At 37.0% G+C, this 16,505-nt stretch overlaps 1 protein-coding gene across 1 annotated transcript in view; it reads left to right on the top strand.

Moving 5' to 3' along the window:
• The window catches only part of LOC140342125 (prolactin-releasing peptide receptor-like), a 32,610-nt gene extending 29,570 nt beyond the window's left edge, over positions 1-3,040 (top strand). The window contains exon 2 of the mRNA XM_072428193.1: positions 473-3,040. Coding sequence (XP_072284294.1) covers positions 506-1,597 — 1,092 coding nt within the window. The 5' untranslated portion in view covers positions 473-505 and the 3' untranslated portion in view covers positions 1,598-3,040. The remainder of the gene's footprint in view (positions 1-472) is intronic.
• The last annotated feature ends 13,465 nt before the right edge of the window (positions 3,041-16,505 follow it).

Here is a 16,505-nt window from a genome sequence, read left to right as displayed (position 1 = left end):
CCTTAAACCAGTATTTTACCTTATAAGGATACCAGCTAAAAGATTTGCTGCATTCCTTTAGGATGACCTCATATATGGTATACATATACCAGTATATACTGGTAAAGCATTATTGTTGGTGAGACATAATTGATATTAAATAAATTATGCTAACCCAACACTATGAGAGCAACAATGGGTCATGGCAAGCCATTTAGTTATTTCAATGAATGTGGTCTTGATGAATTTTTCACCAATGTGGAATGATTTGTAGAATTTACCTTAAAGGTTTTGTTATATAATCCTATAGACCAAAGCAATGACAAGGACAAAAACACTTTAATAAAGGTTTAATTATTACAGTATTTGTGGCTAAATGTAATTTATATCAAAGGTAAACTTCCAAATACCAAATGCTGGCATATCCTTAGTATTGAGTCTAGAGTTGTGATGATAAAGAAAATACATTTAATGTTTTTTTTTTTTTTTTCAGAAATGTGCCAACATTTTAATAAGTGTCACCAAGATGTCAGACAAATTATTTAATGAGTCTTCAAAGAATGTAACGCAAATATTCTCCGGTTTGGATCTGCTCTTTGATTTAAAGCCTCTGTTTGTTCCTCTGTACGCCATACTAGTGACTGTAGCCTGTTTGGGAAATAGTGTTTTAATCCTTCTGATTGCTTTCACCAAGAAGCTTCATAATACTACTAATTTTCTCATTGGAAACCTGGCAGCAGCAGACCTAATTATGTGTATTTTCTGTGTCCCACTGACAGCCTCCTACGCTTTTGAAGTCCACGGATGGCTGTTTGGAGAATTCATGTGTCACTTTGTTACATTAATGCAGGCTGCAACAGTGTTTGTGTCTGTGTTATCTCTTACTGCCATTGCAGTAGACCGCTATGTTGTAGTTGTCTATCCTATTCGACGAAGGATTGGATTCAAATCTTGTGCATATATTGTCACTGCACTCTGGATGATCTCAATTGGAGTTTCTTTACCAACATCAATGCATACTCATTATCTTGATCTGAAAAATGTTGGTCATGACATGATCATTTGTGAAGAAATTTGGAAACACCAAGAAAACCAGAGGTTCCTTTATTCCTGTACAATGCTTCTGCTGACATATATGCTTCCACTGTCTGCTGTCACCATTTCCTACTGTGGTATTGCTTATCATCTTAGGAAGAGGAATGTCCCAGGGGCTGCAAGCCACTACCAAGATAAATGGACTAAAAAAAAGCAAAAAACCTTCCGCATGCTCATAATTTCAGTAATGGCATTTGCTATATGTTGGCTGCCCCTGCAGGTGGTCAACCTAATCCGGGATATTGATGAAGAGTTTACCATCCTGGATAAGGATTATATCAATATAATTCAGGTGACCTGCCATCTTATTGCAATGAGTTCTGCATGCTACAACCCCTTCATTTATGCTTCTCTGCATGATAAATTTAGTTTTCACATTAGAAATTACTTTCACCATCATAAGAAGAGAGCCAGCACCATGTCAAGCAAGAATTCCAGGCTCAATACTTGTTCCACTCTGGCAGATGTTCCCATTGTTCTATCAGAGAAAATGACACTACAAAGAAGATTCTCTTTTAACTAGAGGCCTTTGGCTCTGAATTTAAAGTCATATCACCTCTAGTGAAGTAAATGTGCTGCTTATATTGTTAAGTGGGTCAAATATACTGCTTAGGTCCAATATATGTGCAGATCACCATCTCCATCATTTCTATAAATGCTGTACAATCATAATGATTAACAGGTCCTTACACTCAGTCAGTTCAACAGGGTCAAGAATCAAGGATTCTTAATATATATTCCTCCACAAAATACCAACAATTTTACTCAGGGACTTGAATACAGATATGATAAAACAGTAACAGAGAGTTCACAGCTTTTATGTTGATAGCATTATATTTCGTGCTTATAAATTGTGTTTAAATGACAATTAAACCTACAAATGTTAAAGTTGCAGATTTTTCTTGCAGAAAGTAAATTATATGTACCATGCTTGTGACTGAATCAGCAGAAAAGGGCACAGGGTGTGGTTCTCTTAACTGACAATGGAACAATGGTATCATTCCTGCTCTGAACATGTATATATGAGGTGGGTTTTAAATGAAATGTTGAGAAAACCATACTACACAACCAGCAGATTGTATTGTGTGCCTGTCTACCTAACTGTTATCTAAGTTACAAATGACTAGCTTAATCTCATACCAAAAATAAATATAGCACACATCCCCCCAAAAATCAGATATAAAGTCGACATAGAAATAAAATTAAACCACTTTAAAAAATGCTACAAAGATAACCACAATTTTGTTATAATTTTTTCAATGAACGCACTACTAAAAGTAACTATTTGCTGGTTGACAACCACAACTTTTTTTATAACTGCTTCAGTTAAGGAACCACCATTTGTAAATTCCAAAATAAATAATTGTGTATTCTTAAAGTGAATCTATGATTTGTCAATGCAAAGAAGAGTGGCAGGTTTTCTTTAAAGGAGCCCTTTACATATATTTACTTTTCTTTTACTTCACCACCACTTTATTTAGCTGCTAGTAACAAGGTAAGACACCCTCACCTGCCTAACCTTGTACAGGGCTTTGAACTCCCCATGAGCCATGAAATGAGTCATATGGTTCATGACTCCGGAGCGCAAGTGCAAAGTAATTTCTTGGCTCCTGGCACCGAATGGAGCTGTGAAGAACAGAAGGAAACTTGAGTATATGCTAGAGGTGTATGGGTGATTTATAACTGAACAGACCAAGCACAGGTTTACATTTAACCAACATGCAACAATATCTTAAAGTGTTTATTTGTTATTAGCTGCTAATCCTATTTCATTTTTATATATTTAATATAACCTTCTGAGACTGGTCCCAGTTAATAACCCATTTAAACTGCATTTTGTAAATAAGCATTTATTTACTGTGACTAGTATACATTAGTGGTGTACAACTTGCTAGATACAGGGAACCGTAAGTGTGGCCACATATTAAATTCATCATTTGCAACTATGTAAAGGTACTTTTCAATTAAAAAATAAACCGATGTGTCAAAAAAGCTTTCAATTTTAAACAATAAAAGTCTTTAAATACAAGTTAGGTTCATGTCTCATTTGTAATGCTTTACATAAACACACTGGCCCCAGCATCTTCTGGAGGATCTTTTGGATTCTATGGAACTCTGTTTGACAAAGGCTGTTATATGCTCTGATTTACAGAATAGACATTTAAGCACATATGTATACAATAAACAATATACATGTGTGAATTTTACCTTCTTCTTACTTTAGTTTTCAGGGGGATCCACACAGGGTCTTTTGTGCTGTGAAGAATAAGGCCGTATAAACTTTTCTAAAGATGTTCCTGCACATGGATCATGATCTTAGTTTTCACAGAAATACTTTCCTCAAGGAACACAGAGGATTAAATCCCTTTCTCCTACTCTTTGCTCTATAGTTGAGACAAGATTATTATCCCCCAGGTGGAAGGGGGAAGGCCAACAGTGCTACATCCCCACTCCTGAAAAACCTTATTCACCCACTAAAACCTGGAACACCTCCATCCTCGAGGTCCCCACTCTAGTACACTAAACCATGCTAAGGCATACCTGAAAAAATACCTAGGAAAAAGTACCACCTGTAATCTACCCCTGTATCTTTCCTATCCCCCTGGAGGTTTCCCAGGCTGCCTGCCAATCTTTTCCTACTCTGCAATTGTATCTCTTAGATGCTATCCCTTACATAAGCCCCAGTTGCAACAGAGGGTGATCAGCTGGTCTATTGGCAACCACTACAGAGACAGATTGAGAGACATGGCTGGACAAATCGTTGGCACTGCACAAGGGGTCCTAAAAATTTTGCAATATGATAAGGTAGGTAACTTGCTACATGATTAGCCTACATTAACAAGCAATCAACAAGCAATAGGAAAACACAATTTTTTGTAGGTTTGTAATAAAGAATGGATCATGTTATTTTTGCAAGAAAAGTGCAAGAAGCATGCTGGTATTAGGAGAAAGAGTGAGACAAAAATAAGGTAATTACTGTACTGCTTCTATGTCCAGTCTTCTTGTGCTGGGTGCATGACAAGCTTGGCTGAGTTGGCAGTAGGTTGAGAAATGCAAACGTCAAACTGAGGTCATCAAGTTGATGAAAAAAATTACTGTAGCAGTCAACTCTGGATTGTATGTGAATCTTGCTGCAAACCCTTTTTTATTGCATTTTTTAATTATGAACTATTTATTACATTATGTTATTTTGGTTAGAGTTTGCTTTAAAGATAATAAACTAAGTCCCTACTTAAACTAAGTTTTATTTGTGAGAAATGCTGATTAATGCTAATGTTTTATAATATTGCTATAAAAAGGGAGCACCGATTATTGTTCATTCACAGATCTTACTCCTTTTCAGTAAACACTTTTTTGTTTTAAATGTTGCTTTATGCAAATGTCATGCCTTCTGCGACTAAAGCTAGATCCACAAGCATTGCCCACTCACCAAGAAGACAGACTGAAATTTATTGTAGTTTATTTCAAGTTTAAGGTTACAAAGGTTTTTTTCTTTATTATTCTAAATCTTGATAGACCTCTTCACTCAGTGAAGGTAAAATTAATGTAAATAGTAGGCATGGGAAGGATGAGATTGGCTGATTAAGGGTTGTATTGCTAGTATCAAAACTGGAGGGAGGAAACTAGGGAACATACCAAAACATAAATAATAATACAAGTTATGACAGCACACAATACAAAGACAGTGCATACCAGTACAATCGATTTCATGTAATCACAGCTATTTGAACAGGTATGGCGTCTAAATCTTTAGGTTTTCAAAATTTGAGTAAAAAATCATAAACTGTTACATAGTAGGTTAGGTTAAAAAAAGACATAAGTCCATCAAGTTCAACCACTAGGGAAATAAATATATCCCAGATATAAAACCCTATGGACATCAACGGTCCCTGGTATTTTTACTCCAAAGCCTTAATACCCAGTTATATTCTGTGCTTCTAGAAAAGCATCCAGCTTTTTCTTGAAGCAATCTATAGTAGTTGCTGAAACTACTTGCTGAGGGAGCCGATTCCACATTTTCACAGACTTTACAGTGAAAAATCTCTTTCTTATCCGGAGCTTAAACTTCTTTTTCTCCAAACACAAAGGCCCTGATTCATCAAGAAGGTCGCTCGCGCATCGGTGGGTCGCTCGTGCATCGGTTTTCGCGATCTGAAATCGGAAGCCGTCGCGCAATTCAGCAACTGGATGAGCTCGCGGCCGGAGCCGTGCATCACCTACAGCTTTACACTGGCGAGCTTGCATGAAAAGTCACTGTTCCCCTAAAAAATCATTCTTTCTAATGGCACACATATTACCCTTAGCCCTAAAAAAAAATGTTTGCGCTGTTGAAATGTTTAAAAGATTTATGTGCGCTAAGAAAAAAGCATATTTTTAAATCACTTATTTCTTTCCTGTTAGGCAAGAGTTAACCGAGTTCAACTCCTCTACATAGGCGCCTATATAAAAGCTTACGATGCCTGTTCGGATGAGCCGCTCCCGGGTAAATCCCGCGACTATCTCGCGACTGACCGCGCGCTAAGCCATCGGACTAGATTTTCTCACAAAAGTCACAAGCACACACCGTTCTTTTGTTTGCTTCTTATGTATATGTGTGTGTGTGTATATATATATATATATATATATTTATTTATAATTATTGTAGGATATGAATAAATATATATATAGAAAATACTTTTAACATTAACCCCCTTAGCGTTCTAATTCTGTAATTTTTTGATGCAAAAAGTGATCCTATTTTTTTTGCATAGAAATTTTTGTTTATATTGTGGGCCTGTAATTCTTAGGATTAACTCCCGGGTATAATAATTATATTTATCAGTGCAACAAATGTAAAAATACATAATTATTTTGTGAATGAGTACAATGTAACCTAAAAAAGTAGCACTTACCCAAAAGAAGATGAAGCATTAAAGATTCTAACTGACCTGTAATGGACTGTAGATACGCACAGAACAGAGAGCAGGTGTGCGCTAATTAATTGCTATGATCTCACTATTGACAGCTTAACAGGTCCTCCTTAATCGCGAAGCTGAAATCTAATCGCCTTAATTGGCAGATTCGCGACCCCTATTGCTCATTATTATCAAGGCAGGAATCCGGCTGGCAGTGAGGGGCGAGTGTACGAGCGCACTCGACTCCGGACCGTGGGAAACCGGCTCGCTGGAAGCGCGAACGTACGCGGATTTAATTGATGAATCAGGGCCAAAGAGTGCCCTCTTGTTCTTTGTAATGATCTTATACAGGGTGATAATATCTCCCCATAAAAATCTCCTCTCAAGGGGGATAAGATTCAGTTCATCTAATCTTTCCTCATAGCTGAGCTCCTCCTTTCCTTTTATTAGTTTAGTTGCCCTTCTCTGCACTCTCTCCAACTCCACAATGTCCTTTTTCTAAACTGGTTCCCAAAACTGGACTGCATACTCCAGATGTGGTCTGACAAATGCTTTGTACAGGGGCAGGATAATGTCTTGATCTCTGCAGTCTATTCCCCTTTTAACACAAGAAAGTACTTTACTAGTGTTAGATATTGCAGCTTGGCATTGCACAATAATATTAAGTCTATGATCTACCAGAACCCCCAGATCCTTTTCCATTTCTGACTCCCCCAAATGTATTCCCTCTAGCCAGTATGAAGCATGCATTGCATTACATATTTTTGTGTCATCTGCAAACACAGAAATGGTAATTTTAATCCCAAACTCAATATCATTTATAAAAATGTTAAACAGTAAAGGTCCCAACATTGCACCCTGGGGTACACCACTAATAACCTTAGACTCACAGTATGAATCATTAATCACTACTCTCTGGATGCGGTCTTTAAGCCCGTTCTCTATACATTTACAGACCCTAATTTGTATAATAATCGTCTGTGGGGTACTGTGTCAAATGCTTTAGCAAAATCCAAGTACACTGGCCCAAATTCATCAATAAAATCCGCGCTCGCTGGTGGCGCGTACTTTCGCGCTTCCAGTGAGCCAGTTTTCCGCGGTCCAGAGTGGAGTGCGCTCATACACTCGCCTCCTCACTGCCAGCCGGATTCCTGCCTTGAGCAATAGGGGGCGCGAATCTGCCAATTAAGGCGATTAGATTTCAGCTGCGCGATTAAGGAGGATCTGTAGGATAACAAACAAAACAACAGCCCCTCAAAGAAAAGAAAAGGACAAAAGGAAAAAGCAAGTTAAAACACACCCTTATATATGCTCAAACTTAAGCGCACAGGGGATGATTCTGCTTGATGAATTTGGGCCACTATATCAACTGCTACTCCACTGTCTACCCATTACCTTACTATTGGATTAAAAGATAGTAAACTTGTTTGACAACTTCTGTCTTTCTGGAATCCATGCTAACTATCCCCTATCAGTCCTTGGATGCACTGTGTTTTCTTTATTTTTTTCTGATTACCTGCTAGTTCTGCGCGAGTATACTTCCTGTTGATGGGAAGATAAGCCCATGCCTCTTTTTATATAGAGAGAAAGCCAGAGTTTCACTCAGTCTTCAAACATGTCTTTCTGTCTCATGAAAAATTGATAAAAACTTATTTTTGCTAAGATTGTTTTTTTGACATTTTAGGATTTGTAGGTTGCAAAGTTGTATTTTTTGGGTTTAGATGTCTTAAGTAATTGCTCTCTTAAATACAGGAAACCCCTTTCAAGTTATGTACATTTCAAGATTGGACAGTGGTATAGGTAAGAATTAGTTTATTTACCTACTAATTGAATGCTATTTAACTGTTTGATGATGTAATATCTGCAGTGCACACTCTTTATTTCTAAGGTTTGTTTTACTTTGGGCTTGTTTTACAATCACAAGACATGGGCATCCTACAGTCACTGAGTTGATAATGAACTTCTCTGTATACCAATATATTCAAGTCAATTTTAGAGTCAAATGTAAAGCAAACTATGGTACAACCAAAATTTGGCTAAAATCAGATCATGCAACAGGGCAATGATTCCAAGTACTCCAACTAAAGAATCAGAGAGATGCAATGACCCAACCAAATCCAGACCTCAACCCAAATAAAATGCTGTGGTAGGATCTTTAAAGAGCTGTGCATTAATTAATGGCCACAAACTATAATGAACTGGAGCAAATGGTATAAAAATAGTGGGCCAAAACTTCATCCAAAACAATGTAAAAGGTAAAGTTTTACAGAAAATGATTACTTTAAGTTTTTGCTGCTAAAGGTGGTTCTACTAGCTATTAAATTATGGTGTACTTAGATGCCACATATGACATTTGTATTTAATAAATAATGACACAGTAGAGTCTGTTGTGCATTGGTTTTTACCTGAAGTTAAAGTTATTTATATCAATTTTAGAAAAATTTTAATATTTAGAAAAATTTTAGAACCTGTTGAGAACCATTTTTTTATGTCCTAATGTAAAACCTTAAAATCAAACTACTTTCTTTTTCACATGACAATCTAAAGTATGTATATCAATCAGGTCTATTTCTGTAGGTCCAGGGGTGTGCAAAATCCAGGAATGTAATATTAGTAAATTGAATTTATAAATTAGATGATTTTAGACACAACTTTTTAACAAAATGAACAGGAACACACAGATGAGTATTTACACTATTATATATTATTTTGTTTATTTCACAAATGTATTCTTTGCAATAAAACATAAAATATTTCTTCATTAAGTACATTGTACAAAACACTAAGTCTTTAGCTTCTTAGTCAATAATTCCAAAATGTGCGGTGTCTCCAAGCCTTTTAGTACACATACTACTCACAGAACCCTTGTTTTTTCGGGCCTTCCTGTAAATGTACTGAAATGGATTGCTAACTGTGGAATCTACCCATTCCTACTCTGACAAGACACCAAAAGACATATTCATTTAAGACACTTTTTCTCTACACTATAATGCCATGGGTCCAGGAAAAAGCATCGACATTCTACTGTCATCAGCCAGCCCACTAGTTCACAAAAGAGTTGACATTTTTAGACACCATTGGGTTTGTTTTTTTCTTCCACCATCCATAATAAGGAAGGCTGGTCTCTGTCTTTTTTCCTTGTCCCTATTTCCCATATCAGTGAGCTCTGAGTTGGTATTGCAGTGGTTATATATCAACATTTAAATACAAATTAATTACATTTTAGTTTTTTTTATTAATGCAATGCATACTGCCTGGAGATTATGTGAAATAGTTTTGTTAATCTTTGTTCTACAATCATTTCCTTACTTTTAGGTACTTTTGAGGTATTCACTTTACCATTACATGAGACCTGTCACCTCTCCGTATGATCAAATTAAACACAACTTAAAAACATTTGCTGCCTGTTTACTTGTAACCTCCTGAGCAGAACTTTTCAGTATGTGAACATGTTCCATTCACAAACATTTTTAGATAGCTTCAGCTGTTCTGAACATTATGTTCACTAACCATGAAATCACAAACTCTTGTACTGTAATGGCCAGGATTTGCATTTACCCATGTGGCTTTCAAACTTCTGTTTTAGAAAAAAAAGCATTTGTGTGATTCATTTATTTAAAATAAGTAAAGCTGCTAGTCGATGCTAGGATTATGTTCACTCCATGAATTCATTTTTAAAGAAGCCTAAGTTTTTACTAGGGCTGGAAGTAAAAAAAAAAATGTTAATGAAAAACTAAACTACTAGTGTTACTACTAGTAAAAACTTGTAAAATTTTGTTTGTTTTGTGTTTCAATGTTTTATTTTATCTTTTTTATAATATAGTCTTGTATTGTATTTTTTAATTGTGCAATGAATGTTTTATTTTTTGGGACCTAGAGCTTAACTCCAGGTTAGAAATTTGAAAAAAAGTGTGTTGTTACATTTAACAGCTGTTTGTGTTGTACCCAAATCTATCATGAAATCAGATTCTAGTAATTCTATTGCACTAGTTAGATATAAAGCAAGGACTCTGTAAACCCTAATTCTGTTGCATACAGGGGGATTCTTACTGTAGGGAAAACCACATATATAACAGGATAGGATCTGGGACAGGTTGTGTTGTTTAACTGCAGTAAATTGGATGGATTTCTTATCTATGCTGGCTATGGTGTTTCAAAGGCTTGTCTGAATCATATACCTGCGAGTGCCGTGGTGCCATTGTTTCTTCATGGAAGCCCAACAGACAATCAATAAACATTCAGTAATTAATTTGTCCTAGGTTATGGTGTGCTATGTTATAATATTTATATATATCCCGTTCAAATCAACAGTCTGCCTTAATGCAAAACACATTATTATAGGGCATAATGGATATTCATGTGCATACATTACCATACTCCAACATGAATTCATCTTTCAAATTTTTGGTAAACATTTTTGCTTAAAGGTTTGATTTGCATAGGTTTATCTATTGAATATGATACATCATCATGGCATTGTTAATGACACAGGGGCATAGTATAAAGATTTATTTTCCATTATTAGTCATGCTGCTTTTTAAATAATTAGACAGAATACCAGCATTTTGTCAAAATCTTTTAAATCTTCGGCACTAAAAAAATGGAAAAGCCACATCGAGAGCTGTGTTTGAGCTCTTGGTACTGATTTTCGCTTGGATGCTTTGGATACCTATTCAACACTACTGCCTTCAAAAAAATTAATAATAATCACAAACCTTGGCAAACTGTGAATGCATATTATGTGATTTCAATAGTTTTATGCTGAGAACCAGAGCTACCAGAGATAGAAGACTTGAAGTAAACAAAAATAATTTTTACCTTGGGCTTTCACAATATCTCAATTTGCATCGCAGTATGGAATATTAGGTAGAGGTCCAAGACTGAATTTCGATCCTGCCCACTTAGCCACATTTATTTGGCAGCATCAACATGACCACAAATTGCATCAAAAGACATTTTATTTATTGTGTATAACATATATATTTTGTATTCTGTATATATAACTACTATATTTATATACCATACATGTTTGTGCCATCTGCTTTTAACAGGGGTGCCCAACTCACGGCTCGCAGGCCCACGGTACTGTCAGATCTGGCCCTCTCCTTATTCCCTTTCTGCTTGTTGTCTTGCGGGGCATCTCCCATATTTCTCTATGAGATTGTGCTGCCAGGAAAGGGAGCTGCTCCCCACCCACCTTGTACTGTGAGATAATCCCATCATGAGAGCTTTGCCTGTGTTCATACTTCCGTCATTATTCCCAAGTACACATCCTGATATCCCCTTCACTGATTATCATAGAAATGTGAAATGTGATCCTAAGAACTGCTACTTAACCACATTTTTGCGTCTTAAACATTTTGCCAGATACAAGGTCACATGCCTAAAATCTGAACAACAATCGGGGAAATTTTCAAATTAGGGGGGCTATTTTAAGACCAGGATCCCCAAATTAAGTTTGAATATTGGGGACCCCCTGGGGGCCACTATAATGGAAAAGAATATTAGGATACTGCAAATTGTCTGTGCGCTGTGGTGCCCCTTAAAGTTTACAAAACTTCAACTGCATTTAGGTTGGCGGTGAGGTTGTGATACGGTTTCCTCTTCCTCATGGCATGGAACCCTGCCTAGGGGGAGACGCTAAGTACTGCTCACTGCCACCTGCAATCAAATCTGCAGATGCTGCAGTGCAAGGGACTAAGAGGCTGGCGAGCTGCTTGTTACACATAGATAGACACTTAACCTCAATGTCTCTGTAACAGAGGGATGTTGCCAACTGGAAATGGGGGAACAAGTAGGAAATGCCTTTTGTCCCTCCCTTCCCTATTAAAATGTTATGCCCATCATATCACGCTACCTTGTCACACATAGCTATCTCCTTACTCTATGAACCCCAATTTCTCTGTAAGAAAAGGTAAATGTGACTTTTAGTGCAGGACTCTTGTGGCTAACTCCCTCTAACATTTCATCACTATGGCACCATCAAAAGATAAGAAAAACTACACCTGTCATACCGTGCCACCCTATCACACTTAGCTTGCCACTTACCTTCTGCGAACCCTAATTTCTCTTTAACAGTAGAGAAGGGGAAATGTAAGAAAAGCGGGAGACTCTTGTGAGCCCCCCCCCCCACAATAAAATGTTATCATTCCTACCATGTCCATACTCTGTCACATATAAATGTCCACTTATGTTCTTTGAATCCCAATTTCTCCTGATAGGGGAGCTGTAGGTATAATAAAATGTAGAATAAGTAGGGCGGGGGGGCTCCTGTGGCCAACTCCCCCTAAAAATGTTATTGCTGCGATGCATTGTCATACTGTGCAATCCTGTCACACATATCTGGCCAATTACCGTCTGTGAACCCTTATTTTATAGAAACAGAGAGATGTAGGGCCCTGAAGATGTCATTTCTCTGGAAGTATCCATTGCATCGATTCTTGATTTGCCATCTCTTTTATTTAATGCATGTATGTTACGGTAACATTTCAATTTAGTCTCATTTTAAATGAAAACTTTTCTAGTTTTAAACATACATCTATAATGTTTGTTGGCATTGTGAGTTTTATCCCAATGTCAACAGTGGCCCCCTCATGAGAAAAGGTTGGGCACCACTGGTTTAAAATATGACATTTGTTTATTTTGCAGAAATATTAAAAATTATAATAAGCTAAAAAAAAATGCTTAGTTTTGCCTCCTCTTCCCTAGGCCTGTGTAAAATGCCCGTAAAATACATTTTAATACTTTTTATACATCTTTAATACATATTTCACCCAGGGAACATTTTTCGCCTGTTGGAACAAATTGTATCAGTGTTTTTTTTCCTTCCTCTGGACCAACTATGTCCGTAGGGTTTTATATCTGGGATATGTTTATTTCCCTAGTGGTTGAATTTAATGGACTTATGTCTTATTTTCAACCTGACTTACAATGTAACTATGTAATACATGTTTACATTTAACAAACATGGGAGGTTTAATGCATCATCTAGACAATAAAAAGTTTCCCATGTGAACAATAACAAATTCTTATTTTACACTTTTATAACATGAGTCATCCAAGTAACATCATGTATACATCTCCATATTGTCTCCAAATATGGTCTGTTCCATTTTTCTATTTAAGACAAGGGAGAATAGAGCCTGAGGCCACATGGCTCAGGTGGGCAGGCTGTGTGTAACCTGTACGCTGGAAGAGGCTGGGAGGTCTAGCAAAATTTAGGTGTGTGGGACTTATACCACTGAAGAGTGTCAAAGACAAAGCCAGGAGGCTAAGTTTGGCCTCTCCCAGCAAACAGGCTACACACACCTGTTCTTCCAAGCCACCTGGCCTCAGATTCCATTCCCCCTAGTCTCAAAGACCTGCTCACATTTATTATCAGCTAAGTGTTTCCTAGCTATTTTCAATTTCTAACCTTGAAGCAGGATGGAGTGCCTGGCTCACCCATTCCTTCCAGGACACTCTGGGCCTGGATCTTAAATAAGGAGCCACAAAGCTACAGCAACACAACTACTGATGACCCTGTCCAGGCCCTTTAATCTTTTTTTCAGGAGAAATTGAGGTAGAAGATGCTAAATACCTTCTGAATTTGGCATCAAATGTTTCATTCTTCTAAAACATCAAGATCACCTGAGTGAGTACCATATTTTTAAACCAATTGTGTTAAAGAGATTGGATAAAAAAGCAAAATACTAATATTTAAAATGATAGACTTCTATGTGTCCTTGTAAATCCTAAAAATCTCACTTTAGGCAACACATTGTGCAACTGTTAAAACCTTTAATAATTTATACTTTCTCAAACACATGGCATATTATATACGGAAAAAAAGAACTAAAAAAAATAGCAAAAAATTAGAAAGACAAAGCAAAACTGAAAATGAAAAAATAAAGATAAAAGAAATCCAATGTTTAATTGTTCTATTTGTACCATTGTCCTACTAAGAACAAAAATTAATTTATGTAAATCGAAATATTGAAATTGTATTACACTGTACATGTGTGTGATTAAGGGGTTTATTTATAAAGCAGTAAATATGATGAAGAATAATTATAAATAGACGCCAATGTAATGCATTCTAGTGGTAGAAAGTCACTTATTGTATGTACAGCAAACTCTACTAAGTTACACAGGATAAGACCATGTTTAATGGAGCCTTCCTTCAGAATTCTATCTATATCTCTTCTAGATGTATATTAGACTTTACTGATTTACCTGTCTCATGCTGTTTGAAAGGTCTTTTACAAGCTTTTTTTTTTTACAGTTTTATATGTAACATAGAGTAGTATATGTAACATGTTGCAATTCTGAATATTGTAATGGATTAAATGTCTGGTACATGAAATTATCAATTTATCAAATGTCATCAGTCTTGCAAAATGCACAGCTCCACAGCAACCTAAAAATGAGGATTTCAACAAATAAAGCTTGTTTCAATATATAGGTCTTTCTGCCACTGCCCACCACAAAGAATACTTTTGCCCCTATGTGAATTTAGGAAAGTAATGATGCAGGGAGTGGTGGTAAAGTATCCATCACATTAGCAGTCTTCTGTATATCTTCTAGGTTGGCCCACCACTGGGAGAGGATCTAAAGAGAAAGATGAGGTTGTACATCACGTGGCTGGCCTGGAAGTATCTGAAAGTTCAAAGAATATAAAAACTGTATACAATATGGGGGCATTGGGGGATTGGGTTAGCACAGATCTGAGCAACAGTTTAACTCTGCAAAAGTTATTGGTATGTTCAATGAAGATTAATAGAGTTAATATTGGTAATTCCAGAAATGGTAAAACACCTGGTAAATGGTAAAACGAATATACCTGAAGAGCCTATAGTGAAGCTGGGACACACACGGGTAAGCCCCAGGAGAACATGTAGCTGAGCCCTGTACAACACAGGGGGTGATTTACTTAAAGAATAGAAAATGGTTATGTAGCAAACAGGAGCTGTGTTCGCATGTTGTGATGCAAACATTCTAAAGGATTTTTCTCCACATTCTTCACTTGGTTGAGTATTCAAAAATAATTAGGCTCCTATTTGCTAAGTCAAATTTCTTTACAGTTGCTGTCACTTAACACCAGAAGTATTAGTTTTCGGGGATCCTGTAATACACAAAATTAAAACATTTTTCTTTGACTCTGTATGGCCTCTTATTGATTGTGAGACCAAGAGAATTTACTCTCTGATATAGCAACCTTGCTCTTATGTTTCATGAAGAGGAGAAATTGTTTTTACCTGTCACTGTCACTGACAGCATACAGCTGGGTTAGTTCCACTCCCTAATCTTCATAGGACCACCTTCCAAAAGCTATAAAAGTAACCTCCCTCTCCCCTGCAGGTGTTCTTTTTCTGTCCTCGCTCCAGGACCAAGCTTCCAGCAGGTGCCATTTTTAAATACGTTCTCACAGGTGACACGGAGATATTCACAGAAAAAGAAGAACACTGGAACAGCACAAGGGAACTGGCAGCATTTGCAGGAGAGAGATGCCTGCCCTTTAGTGAGGAAGAAGTAAGTGTGACAGAACGCCGCCAGACATTCTTTCTGTTTGCTATTTTTCAAACACCTCCAACTCACCTTTCTACCTTTCAGTCTTTCACCAGCTCCAGAATGTTTAATAAAATATATGTCACAGTAATAACCTTGCTGTGGTTAGTAGTGACAAAGGGAGCCTTTGTCACTACTTGAATGATGTTCTTTTGCTGACAACTATTTTAGAGGCTGATGACCTCTTTTTTCCATTGGTTGATGGTTAGGATGGCACATGTTTGGTTTCCAGTTGTGCTTCCTTGATCTTTGGGTTTGCTGCTTGTTGGAGTAGAGACTCACTGTATCCTCTGTAGTCTCAAAGTTGAGGTAGCACGGTAAGGGACATCGCCTCTGGCCTTCCTTTCAAATTTGGTCCACTCCAATCTGGTAAATTGTAGGCAGTCCTGAAAAGGTTGAAAGCCTTTGCTTTGCTCCTGTATCAGCAGAGGGTCAAGGTACCTGTGAACAGGATCTTCTACATTACCTGACAAGTTGGAATGAAGATTGTCTGTTTCCGCCAAGTCAGTAACTTTTTTGCCCCTATACAAAGCATTGGTCAGACCACATCTAGAGTTTTGGGCACCAGTTCACAAAAAAAAAAACATTGTGGAATTGGAGAGAGTGCAGAGAAGGGCAACTAAACCTATAAAAAGAATGGAGGAGCTCAACTATGAGGAGAGATTAACTGAACTAGGTAAAGATAACAGACAGTTGATCCAGGGAACATCCGATTGCCACATGGAATCAGGAAGGATTTTTTTTCCCCTGTTGAAGCAAATTGTACCAGTTTTTTTTTTTTGCCTTTCTGTGGATCAACTATGTCCATAGAGTTTTATATCCGGGATATGTTTATTTCCCTATTAGTTGAACTTGATGGACTTTTTTTATTTGTTCAACCCTGAAAATCTGTTGGCTGTTCATATTAACAGACCATCTCTCAACCATGAGTGACTTCTGGGCAGACACAGTTTTCCAACTTAATACACCTGATGGCATCCCCAGTTAAGT

The sequence above is a fragment of the Pyxicephalus adspersus genome, chromosome 12, assembly GCF_032062135.1.
Source record: "Pyxicephalus adspersus chromosome 12, UCB_Pads_2.0, whole genome shotgun sequence".
NCBI lineage: Eukaryota > Metazoa > Chordata > Amphibia > Anura > Pyxicephalidae > Pyxicephalus > Pyxicephalus adspersus.
Note: the sequence above shows the minus strand (reverse complement) of the source record. Positions and strands in the feature narration are given on the sequence as shown.